Raw genomic sequence first — 12,762 nt, forward strand, 5'->3', positions numbered from 1 at the left:
CTGATTTCAGCAAATGGTTTAAGATTAAAATGATGAAAAATCAACGCTTAACTCATGCACAAGATGTCACATAGGCAGCAATGCATGCCCACAAGGATAAAGAATACACAACAGCGTAAAAGTATATAATGCCTTGAAAAGGCTGGATGTTCTCATAAATAATGTGTGCACACGCACACAAATACTTATGCATGCCACTCACAGACATGCATACAGACTCACTCTCTCTCTCTTGCCTGCTAGATGCAGCAGCGTTTAACTTGAGTCCATTGCTGTTTCGTAAACTTACACTGCCTCTAATATTTCATTTCACTTGCTTTTGTGATAGCGAAAAAGTTGTGTTGCTTGGTGAACTTTAGCCAACCAAGTACACCAAACAGCCCTTCTTCACTAACACGTCACATCAATTGTGAGATTTGTACCAAGTTAAAAGAGCATGACTGTCTCTTTTTTTTCTTTTTGCAGGGAATAATCTTCATATACGATACAGTTGTCATCTGTAAACTTGATCCGCACTACATCATCACGCAAAGAAGTGGCATGGTTCAACTTAAGGTACGAATTGTGATTCTGGTATTATGGCAGGTACTACAGCTCACCTACTTGCTTTGTGATTTTTGTATATTGAAACAGGCAACACCAATACAGTTCAAAGCCACTGTATATTCATTGGATAAGCCACGCGGCACTGATGCTTCAGTTGTATGGTTTTCATCACGTTATAAGCTGCTGGGTGTTTGCCACTGAACACAGAAAGTCAAGGCAAACTGCTTCTTTCTTTCTTTTTTCCATTAGAGGCAACTTTTCCGAGCAGCTCTGCGGCAAGGCACTCTTGCCACGGTGGCCTGTGCAGCACTGGCTATACGCTGGAAGGTCATGGGTTCATCTTCACCTGTGTTCCAAAGGATTGACAATCCGGCTTCCTTTGAGGAGAACTTCTTTGTCAGGGTATGTGAAATGCTGCTTTTATGCAACTGATTTCTCACACCATGGCTCTTTAAGAGCCTCCTGTTAAGGTGAGCTCTGTTAAGCCTGAATGCCTGATAAGCTGGTCAGCTTGGTGGCAGAACTTTTGTTTTTTTGCCTAGGTGGTTCTGTCTAAAAGACATATCTACTGCTGAAAAGATGAATACCAACGCAACAAAATGGAATGGTGGCACCACCCACGTTATCGTTCATGTTTCTTGCTTTTGTGTCCATCTTTCGATTGCTAAATAATGTTCTTCAGCTTGATAAGCAAGATTTTGAACAATGTGACACAGGACACTAAAGAGAGGCAGAGGACAGCAATCTGTCCTGTGCCTCTTTTCTGTGTACTGTGTAACACTGTACAAAATTCTGCTGTTTAACAAGATGTACGAAGCAGTCCAAAATAACCCGCTGATACCCTATGTTTTGTTTTCCATATATGCCGGGTAGTGCAGTTCTGTCAAGACAAACTGATTTCTCAAGTTTCCTCACATCTTTATCTAAAAAAGGAGTCTAGTTTAGCATGTTTCATGCGGCATTCATACTTAACAGTTCTTGATTAGTTTTGTTGTTGTCAGAGAATGTTGTAACCTGTGCATACCAGGTGCACTGAATATTTGAAGACATAATGATAACTCCACAAATAGCAACAATGTTTCAGACAAGAGTATACATATTTGTTCCCAATTTTTACACTTGTTTCTTTTGCTGTTGTTTTCTAAGGCTTTTGAATATAGCATATATAGAAGGCTTTTGAATGAGACTTTTGTTGATGAAGGGTTTGGCAACTCGTGAGAATGGAAGGCTGGAAACATCAATTGGGCTGTGCACGAGAGCTTCCGAGGCCCATGTGGGATCGTGTTTCTTAAGAGCACTAAATAACAACGTGCTTTGTTTAAAGGTGTGCATGTAAGTATATCGGGAGCTTTATGATGCTTTCAGCATTCTTACAGGATGCTGAACATTCTTTCATCATTTTACAAGATGACAGAGCTCTTGTGCAAGAGTAGATCACATATAATCACATGCAATCATATACAGTTGAATCTCGTTAATTCGAACACGCCTAATTCGAACTTCCGGTTTATTCGAATCGATGTTGTGGTCCCGTCAAAGCTGTGTGCATTCCAATGGATGGAAACGCCTGGTAATTCGAACGCGCAAGCATTTGCAATGGTTCATTCGAACATACCGTGCTTCGACAATGCTCTCAGCAGCTCGTCAAATGACGTGGCAATGCCTCTGACCAGCATTGCTCTGACCCTGCCATAGAGGAAAAGCTTAGTAAAGACCCCCCAACACAGCGCGTGCAGTTCCATATAACATCCAAAGACAATAACAACGTTGCTGCATGCCCTACGCTGTGTGTGTGAGTGAAAGTGTGCGAGGGGAGACAATGATTGCGGCTCAATCTCACTGATATGAAAGAGAGAAAGTGGGGAGGAAGTGCGCCATCTTCCATCACGCGAGGCACCCAACGTTGCGAGGCACCTGGGGCAGGGGAGACAAGGGGGCGGCAATCTACTCCGGCTGCGATTGCACTTGGGGGGGCTGCGCGCGGTTGCCCGGCTGTATCCTGAGTGTGATCTGTGTTGGGGGCAACGTCTAGGGCAGTCTAGGTGCGTCAGCAGCTCGTAGCTTTGTGTGGGCTGCGTGTTCTCGGCACGCACTTTGTGTTGAAGCGATAGACAGCACAAATGTCATTTCGCTTGCTGCTGCTGCTGCGTTTCCTCATGCCAGCATTTTGACAGTGAGTTTCCACGGTCATTGAGTGAAATGTGTTTGTTTGTTTGTGCGTGCATGACACCATGCTTGTTAACTTAGTTAGTATGCCTATGTTTACAAGTTTGTATGGCTGATAAAACTACTATTTTTGCTTCGTATAGCTGTCCACTAATTTGCTGTCGAAATCGATGCTTCGCCTTTCGGCTGAAACTGCAACTTTCTTTACAATGAGGAGTCTAAACCGAGACGTCCTGATGGAAAGGTTGTTAGAGGCAGTGCGCCACATCGAATTCTGTACAACAAGACGGACCCTGAATACAAGGACGTGAAGGCGACACCCAGTACCTCATTCTCCTTGTCTTTTGGATGTGGCGACACTGCAACAGAAGGGAGCACACCAACACAATTATGAGCACACCAACACGATTATGATCAGTGGCAACTGACTTCGTCATCTTCATAAGACATGATGCGTTAAGAACGCAGGACGAAGAACGTAAACGCAGCACCAATCTTTCAGCAGACGAAGGAAACAGCATGCGAGCACGCAGAGGGTAACAGCGGGAAGCAACTCAGCAGCTTTGGTGCCAGTCTTAGGTGGCAGAGGGAATTAGTGCCGACCATCAAGCTGGCGGGAAAACAAATCCGCCTTCTGCCCGCCCCTACTCGCAACTGCGTTCCCTTCATCCTACCTCTCAACTCCCTCTTAGCTCCCTCACCTTCGATAATCACCGTGCTCACTCGCCTCCTGGCCTGGCGCCAGCTTCATCTGCTCCCTGAAGTTTCGTTTTCTGTCATTATTGGGAAGTGAGCAGTGGCCGGTGTGGGCAGTTTCGTGGTCCTTGCTCGCTGTGTGCTTGTGTGCCGAAATATTTCACGACTTGCACCGTTTATGTATCGTGCTACGGTGCACAAGTAGATCAAGAACAAGTCCTCTTTTTAATTTGAACTTCCTTTTATTCGAACAAATTTTTGGGCCCCTTTGAGTTCGAGATATCGAGATTCGACTGTATAATGAAGCTTGTATGGGGACCTGGGTTCTTGCTTTAAGGACATTTTAAGGTCTCTTACCACAACTTTGTTCTTACTTAAATTTTGCAATGCTATTACAAGCTTTGACTTCTGTCTTTTAATCAAACGCATGGCATCATTGTTTGCCTCGCTTCGCTGCTCCTTTGCTTTACCATATGCAGCAAGACCAAGTTATTTCTCTGTAGCAACCCATTTATCCACTCGCAAAGTGCAGATTACAGCTGTGGCTTTTCACTTTGTTCAGGAATAATAACACAAGCCAAAATGCTAAATGCTTTATTGAACAAAGCAAACCATAATATCTGATTTCGTTATCAAATACGAGCAAAAACAAACAAATGGTCGGCGTAATATTCTTTTACAGGTTACAGGTGTAAGCTTTAAAAAGATGCATATAGCCCATGAAGCGATCCTCGTTGCATCTGTCATAAATAAGCAGTGGTTGCGGTCACTGTGTGTCTTAGTATTATTTATTCATGTTTCTACCACTTTACTTTTGTGAATGCTTTTTCTGGCATTTATCTACTTTGTATACAAGCAGCTCATTGCAATAGAAGTGTCATTTGAGAATTAATGAATGTGCTGTCCACTTCTTTTTGTAAACATAATTTTGCACTTCCTGTTTTACAGTGTGAACACTGTACTGCGCTTTTTTTCTGCACTCTTGTACCAGTGTTTAAACAATGCATTGCATTGTACCTGTGGAAAAGCGTGCTCTGCTGCTGTATATGAATGTGTGTGGACGCGTGGTTGCAGGTGGCAAACTACAACCATGTGTATGCCCTTAACACCTGGCTGTTGCTGTGTCCACAATGGCTGTGCTTTGACTGGTCCATGGGCTGCGTGTCCCTCATCCGTTCCATCACAGACGTTCGCATTGCCAGCGTTGTGGCCTTCTGGCTCTCCCTTGCTGTGCTCATCAGCCAAATGGTGCTGGCAGCAGATACCCAGCTGCGAAGGTAGGCCTTTCTTTTGGAAAAGCTTTGAGCTCTATGCTTGTGTGAAATTTATCTGCTCAAACAAAATTATGTAAAGTAGGCCTAGCCAACTCCTTGCATTGGTTTCAGAGGCGGCTTTAGGATGTGACTGCACAAACAGCGAACAAAAAAAAAATTTACTTGATCTTTGTGACCTGGCAGTAACCTACAGGGCATGCTTAATATGTCAAGTTTGTGGGGGTACGCTGTGTGTGTGGCTAGGGCGGAAGACGAGCTCTGGATGTAGCCACACACACACAGTCGTTCCGTGGTATTTCCCAACCTGTAGCATGTGTAATCGCAGCTACGTCCGGTTCGAACAAATAAGGCAACCAGCTGTGTCAGCTCTAACAACATTTATTGCTATAAGCAATAAAGAACACTGACAGCGGGAAGTCCTCTCTGTAATAAGTAATAAATAGGCTTGTCTCATTGCCTGGGATAGTCAGGCAAATGACCTCACTCATGGGTTGCAGCAGGTACATCCAGCAGGTTAGAGGCCGGGAACCAGAGAGAGAGGGTCTCCCACAGCGACGCTGTTCTATACCTTTTTACCTTGGTGAGGGGAATGTCCTCCTCGCCCATCATATACCTTCCCCCGAGTCGGGAGGAAAGGGTGCGCATGTCGCGAGAGCAAGGGAGAACCAGGAGAGGGCATAGTGCGCCTCTCTCATGTCTACACCGGCTCTCGCGCCTGCAATGTGCGACCGCGATGACATAAGTATGCGGGGGAAGCAGGGCGCGTGTGCTCCCCACAAGTTGCAATGAGACACTTGTGCAAAAACAACTCTTAACTAAAGTGCTTCGACTGTCGCTACCTATCATGCATCCTATGTCGCGTAGATAATTGGACTGGCAGTAATCTGAATCATGGGACCAATTAGAATGGTCACCTGCAGTTTTGATCATTTTTCATTTTTGGCAAAGACATGCAATAGACTTTCTATAAAAATGCAAATTCCATAATGTAAGCACAATAGTTTGAGCATCCTCTTTTACTTTTTCACAGAATCAGTGCACCTCTGTTTAGACAAGGTTGCAGTGAAACCAACAGATTTCCAAGGTGTTAATCGTAAGCAAGCCTACTAGGGGTGTGCAAATATTCGAAATTTTCAAATAACAAATCGAGTAGTGTCCTATTCAACATGGTCTTTGAATTGAATAGTCACTATTTTTAAATGCAAATATTTTTCAAATATTTTTCAAATATTTCAAAACGTCCACTGCACCCAATTAAACATAGAATCGGAGCAAAAGTGCAGTAAATTTTGACCCTTGCGTGCATAGTACAGAAATAAAAAATGAGAACTTGCATAGTGAAGCAGGCTATGTTGCTTAGGTAGCCATACTTTACAGGCTATACAGTGATCAATCGCACTTTCTGAAGAGTCCTGTGCATGGGAAGAAGCTAGTACTTGTTTTCTCCTAATGCTCCATTTGTGTTTTATGTGAAGCATATTACTAGAGCTCAACCCAGCTCCTCAGGCGCGGCGGTGTCGCCTTCAATACCACGTGACACCGTGACGTCACGACAGAGGAGAAACGGGGCTCCAACTCGCGCCGTCGCTCGCGGCGTCGCGGCGGTATATAAGCAGCTGCGCTTTTTCTAGGTGGTTTTGGCTCAACTCTTGCAAGATGGGCTGGGTGGGAATCGAACCAGGGTCTCCGGAGTGGGAGACGGAGACACTACCACTGAGCCACGAGTACGATGCTTCGAAGCGGTACAAAAGCGCCTCTAGTGAATGCAGTGTTGCCTTAGAAACGAGCTGTTTCTAAGGCTCAGGCGTGTGTCGCTTGCTCAGGCGCACATTTCGTTGCCGCGCCGAACGCTGCATTGCTCGACGCTCACCGCGTCCAATGCAGGGCGCGTAGTCGCTGCGCCGTAGCCCATTGTCTTACACCCCTTCGCGGGTCGACGGGAACGCTGTCGCGTTCCACTCTTGAAGGCGAAGCAGAGTAACGCATGAGTTGTTTCTTCTACTAGCCGAACCAAATATAGCCAAGCAACAGCAGTTCACCAGGCTAAACAGTGGTTCAACAACTAAAATAAAGGCTAGTATGCTTCGCATCCTGGGCTTAACCTTAGCTAAGCCACGGCCATATTTAACAAACAATGCCTCATAGCCTGCTATGTAATGACAGAAACTTGCTAGCATTAAGAAAACTAGGATGTGAACATTGTTTTGCATAATTGTTGTAATGGCTGTTTATTATTTGAAAACTACTCAATATTTGATACGATTCGATTCATTTCTGGCACTATTTGATTCGTATTCAGTTCGGTCTCAAAAATCACTATTTGCCCACCCCTAAAGTCTACTGTGCTTCTCTGTACCCAGTGGCCAGCCTATGTTGCTGTGGTGCTATGTCTTTTTTCTATATAGCCTGGCCTTCTGCCAGACAATATAAAGTAAATATGTTCCACTGATTCATATATAATTGAACTTTATTAACTTTTGTATGATTTGAGATGAGGAACAGCACAAGAACAGAAGCACAATTGAGTCATGCCACACCATTCGGTGATGATATAGCCTGAATCAAGTTGGCGGATGCTAGTAACATACACTAGACTTCGACTAATTTGACTTTGGTTAGCTAAATCCTGACCAAAGGTCCTGGGCAGTGCCCATACATTTCTATGGTCCCAAATATTTGTTATTTCGATCTTAAAATTTGTCTTCACCAAATAATTGGTATTTGACCAGTTAGCATGCAAGCGCCTGATCCCTATGGTGATCCCAATAGTGATGCCTTTAGTGGCAGCACATGTCTCGGCGCTGCTTAGTGTACAGTGAACACATGTCATTTCCCATCGAAAATGCCTTCTTTCGGTAGGGGTGTGTGAATATCAAAATTTTGAAATACCAATCGAATACGAATACTTAGCTTCGAATATTGAATGATGATACGCACATTCATTTATTAGCAAGCTCGGTTAATTTGTTATGTTGGAACATTCGAATTAAATTTTCACTGTTAAAAAACTAGACTAGTAAGCTTTTATACTGAAACATTGTGTATTTGGCTCATGTTAACTTGGAAAATTTAGTAATTCCCTCTAGCTGTCCTTGCCAGCCTGTGCCTTATTATACCGCACCAAATGCCTGTAAACTCGGAGGCATTTGACCCTGTGCCAGTCGCCAGTCATCTCACTTGCTGTCAAGCAATAAGCTCAGAAATGGTGGTAGCGCTGAAAAAAAGAAAGAAGAAAAAAAAGTGCGCCCTTGCTTGCTCGCAAACCTGTGCCCCTTGGTGCTGAAAGGCTGGCTTTCTCGCATAACTTGAATGTTTAGTGGCTAAGTGGACATTGCAGTCAAAATTTCGCTAGTAGCACGAAATCATCACAAAATTCAGCACGAGTCGCCCCGATATTTTCAGCTTATATAGAAACAAATGCTAAGAACCGTGTTTGCTCCCACACAGCCAGGAATATGTTATATTTGATTCACATGCTTGTATCCCAAGTACAACTGATTGCGTTTCGGGGCGGTTCAGGGAAGCGAGGAAACTTTTCACCCTGCAAGCGTGTCCAGGCAACCAAGCCACCCTTCTGACGATGATGCATTGCGTTTGGGGACGCCTTCTGGGAAACAATGACGCATTTCGCCCCCGCAAACATTTGCAGGCGATTAAGCGAACGTCCAGGGCCCGCAGAGACTGCTTACCCATGGGGAAAGAACTCGTCCCTTCTTGTGCCCAACAAGGGACGAATTGGTGAATTGGAAGACTGGTGAGCCGGGGACCCCAAACATATTTAAACCTGTGCCGGCCCATTGTTAAGGCAGACGGTCCCGGATGATGCTGTCGTTTTCTGCTCAGTCTTCAGCCTCTCAGCAGACTGACGAGAAGTCAATAGGCACGACTCAACAGCGGAATGATGTTGCACCACAGAAATTTACAAAATAGTGCATGTACATCTGCAGGAAAGGTGACAGATTCGGTGTTTATAGTGCAGGCTAATGCTATTTATTTGTCTCACAATGAAAGACACGCAGCAGAACCTTTTACTAAGGGAAAACGTGACAAAAAAAGTGACCCGCAAGACATCTAATCTTTTCGTACGTGCAAGACAGCTGGGCAAATATTAGCAAAAAATACGCACCGCAGCTTAAGGTGCACAACAGCTGGTTAGATGAAAGAATAGACTGTGCTCGGGTATTCTGGATGGGTTTCAAGGCAAGAGCACTTGCAACTCCACTAATCCCGGAGGAGCGCAAATGACGGTTTGAAAAATTCTGTCGTCATCGGTCAACGTGGAGAGAGACTGCGTCCCAGTGTTTCTCCACATTTCTAGGCAACACATTTGAAGCGAAGAACGATGCGTACGGTAGCGAAATAACACCCGTTGCTTTTTACATGATGGCAGGTGCCACTAAAAGTTACCATGTACCAAGCAATCTCGAATGAATGGGCAACCATGTGGAATGACTCCTACCCAAGAGGTACCACGCACAAGGTCCTGAAGAGCGGGAGGGGCGGCGTCACAGGAGGATGGCTTGCCAAGGCTAGTGGAATTATGCGACGCTCCCTCCTAGTCTTGTTTCCTTCCTCCATGCTGACCATGGAGGAATGCGCACAGAATGAGTTCTTGCATAGCATAACAACGTAAGCGTGCCATTGACTTTCATACTAATTACGAATCTTCATTGAAACGATAAGTTGCTTTACATGTTTAACTAGTGACAACAAGTTATGTCATGTGTTCTTGCTGGTCCTCAGAATTGATGCATCGTGGGACTAGTGAAATGGTTAGTCAGGGTTCAGGTCACCATGCCATTTGCGATTGTTGCAGAATTGTTCGATAAATTTGGAATATATAAAACGCACTATGGACCTTACTGAGGACACCATGTCGTGGTTCTTCATATACAGTAGTCAAGTGCTGCTTGAAAATGATGACGATGGACATTAGGTAAATAAATTTCCATTCTGTGGAGGTAAAGTTAGCTGATTTCATCTTTTTGCTTATTGCCATAATCAGAGGCATGCTACGTTTTTCTTGCTAAAACATTTGGTGTGCGTTTGGTTTCTACTTCGTTTGGGGGCTTTAATGTCATTTTTACTGTAGTTTTCTACTTTGAACACATAGAAAGTGCATCGTGTTTGATTTGGGGGCGTGTTAGAATCAGGAAAATACTGCGAAATGAATCAGTGGGGTGTTTCGGCATTTTTTCTGTGTCTTGTTTAATTTGACCCGCTGGATAATTAGATAAATTTCATCAGTTCCGTAAAGGTCGAAGTAATGGAAGTCGACTGTATATGAAGCACAATTCCTCCAAAGAAGGTACATCCGTGCCCTTTTAACTTGGTACTTTTAAGGCACCTGCACATATAGTTCATGTGTGCACTATTTCGCTCGCGTTTGTGTATGATACATATCACCTGCTCATGTACGAGTATTGCGGTGTGTTTACTACAAGAGGCTGTTTCATATACTTATGTTTGCTGTTAACAAGCGATACAGTCTAACCTTGGTAGAATGAACGTATTTACCAACAAAATGCCTGATATCACAAGGTTAATGGAAAAACGAGAAGAAATGGGTTTAACCAAGGGGCCCGATTTTTATTAATCATATCATGAGAAGCCAACAAACAAGGGCACCAAGGAAAACCATAGGGAAAATTACTTGTACTTACTAGTTTAATTAAAGAAATGATACATTAATAGTAATGAAAGTGGATGAAAAAACAACTTGCTGCAGGTGGGGAACGATCCAACATCTTCGCATTACGCGTGCAATGCTCGTACGCATAATGCATCGCACGGGTAATGCGAAGATGTGGGATCGTTCCCCTACCTGCAGCAAGTTGTTTTTTCACCCACTTTCATTGCCATTAATTTATCATTTCTTTAATTCAACTATAGTAAGTATAAGTAATTTTCCTTATGTATTCCTTGATGTCCTTGTTTGTTGGCTTCTCATGATAAGGTTAATATAGAGTGTTTCTCACTCATGTCAGCATTTAACAAATATATTCTTAGAATTAATCTGGGTTATAACAAACAAATCATATGTGCAATGCTGCTGAACTATAACAAAGCCACACCGTACATATACGTGACAAAACTGCTAACCGCACATACTTGCCGTTCGAGTCTGATTTTGGAAAAAGATAGTATCTCTATGGCTATTAGAAGAAAGAACGGAAGGGACAGAATTCTGTTGGTTGCACCTGCAACAACTGAACAGCTGAACAATGACTAGAAGGTGGGCGTGACCAAAAGGGAATGTAAATTACGGGGAGAAAAAGCAAAGAGGATCAACAAACCATCGTGGTAGAGAGAGAGTCCAGAAATTTGCAGTGCTACTGCTTTTGTTCAAGGGCCAGTGTGGAGGTGTTGAAGTGGGCACACAATTTGCCATTGCCTCCCCCAACCTCTCAGACGTGTACGCAGATTTCCTGTCAGGGACAGATTTGGGTCCCAATGGCATGCGTCTTCCCTAAAGTAGAGGGGGAAACACTTTATTGTATGGAGTGCTGTGGTTCCAAAAGCTTTTTGTCTTGAAGTAATACTAGTCACTTTTTCCACAATCAGATGCCTTATGCTGACTCGTACATGTGGTTAGTACTTTAGTTTCAAGGTCACAATTACATTAAGCCAGCAGACAATGAAGCCATGGAAAGCACAGTGCAAATTAGGCATACCTTTATTTGAAGTGTAGAAATATTAAGAAAATGAAAGTGGAAGAAAAGACAACTTGCAGTCAGTAGGAGCCAAGTCTGCAAGCTCCACATGATGTGCTTGTGATGCTCTACTAATGAGCTATGGCGGTGGCTGTCACCCCATCCACATTCTTGGGCATTTGTGTATGTGTACTAAAACTAGCCCTGGGAGCGTTAGCCTGCACGACTCACGGCTATTGTGGCAGATGCTTTCCTAAGCTTTACTGTCTATTGACTTCTTATGTTTTCACCAACAAAGATCTGAGCCCCTTTGTTCCACTAAGTCACACAAAGGTACTAATTCGTTCTCTGCACTACGGAGATAGCAAAAACACCCCAAGATGTTCTCATACCTTGTTCTGTGCAGATTGCTATGCATAGCGCTCTCTCTGTTGGTGGTGCCATTTCTGCCCGCTTCAAACATCTTCTTTCGTGTGGGCTTTGTCGTGGCTGAGCGAGTGCTCTACCTTCCCAGCCTGGGCTTCTGCTTGCTGGTCGTGCTAGGAATGGCACGCCTCGCTGCCACTTTGCCTCAACACCGGCAGGTGAGCCTTGTGAATACTACTGCTAGAAATGAGCAAGTAGCTTGTGATCCCATAAATAATTATCATTGTCATTCATATTTATCATTAAATGCATTACACTTGTTCAGCAGAATCGCTGCTGCTGATAGCAAGCCTTCTCAGTATTGCTAGAGTGAGTAGCTTTGAATTCCACATTGTTGCATGTTATAACCAGAAGGGGACCATGCTCGTCTCCAATTCAGCGCCACCACAACGGTATAAATAGCCTACTCGAGCAGGGGGGCATTGTCATCATATTATGCGACTGTACCTACAAGCTGTCGCCAATAAACCTGTACCTCGCCTGTCGTTTCCTCTCTAACAATGGCGACAAGGAAGCCGCAAACTTGCTTGCTATGACTCAAGCATCAAACCGCAGCAACCATCATGGACGACTCCCAAAAATCAGCACCATCCCCTGGCCATTGGGCACCTGTCGGAATTCTGCAGGTAACATGGCTATCTATCTCGAGCGGTTCAAGGCCTTGACGAGAGTGAATATGCCGGATGAGCAAAGCAAGACTGACATGCTTATCACGCTACTGGGTGGCGGCGCATATACCGCGCTGCGGAACTTGGAACTTGATGTTTCCGGAGGTCTCTAAAAAGAACGTATATGAAGAGATAAAACAAGCACGTCTAAATCATTACACGCTGAAGTGGCCAGTAGTCATGGAGCGATATAACTTCCGTAAACACACACAGGGATACCAGGAGGCAATTCACTTCATCGTAGAATTGAAGCGTTTGGTGACGAACTGTGTATTTGGAACATTTTTAACTGAGGTACTCAAAAACCAGCTTGTCATGGGTGTGCACAGCCAG

General features: G+C 44.1%; 1 protein-coding gene across 1 annotated transcript in view; it reads left to right on the forward strand.

The window, feature by feature from the left end:
• Positions 1–12,762, forward strand: part of Tmtc4 (Transmembrane O-mannosyltransferase targeting cadherins 4) — a 92,184-nt gene that overhangs the window by 26,412 nt on the left and 53,010 nt on the right. Inside the window, exons 6-9 of the mRNA XM_050190113.3 lie at positions 466–555; positions 796–948; positions 4,483–4,685; positions 11,742–11,919. Of these exons, the coding sequence (XP_050046070.1) occupies positions 466–555; positions 796–948; positions 4,483–4,685; positions 11,742–11,919 (624 nt within the window). The remainder of the gene's footprint in view (positions 1–465; positions 556–795; positions 949–4,482; positions 4,686–11,741; positions 11,920–12,762) is intronic.

Source organism: Dermacentor andersoni, chromosome 2 (genome assembly GCF_023375885.2).
Source record: "Dermacentor andersoni chromosome 2, qqDerAnde1_hic_scaffold, whole genome shotgun sequence".
Classification (NCBI taxonomy): domain Eukaryota; kingdom Metazoa; phylum Arthropoda; class Arachnida; order Ixodida; family Ixodidae; genus Dermacentor; species Dermacentor andersoni.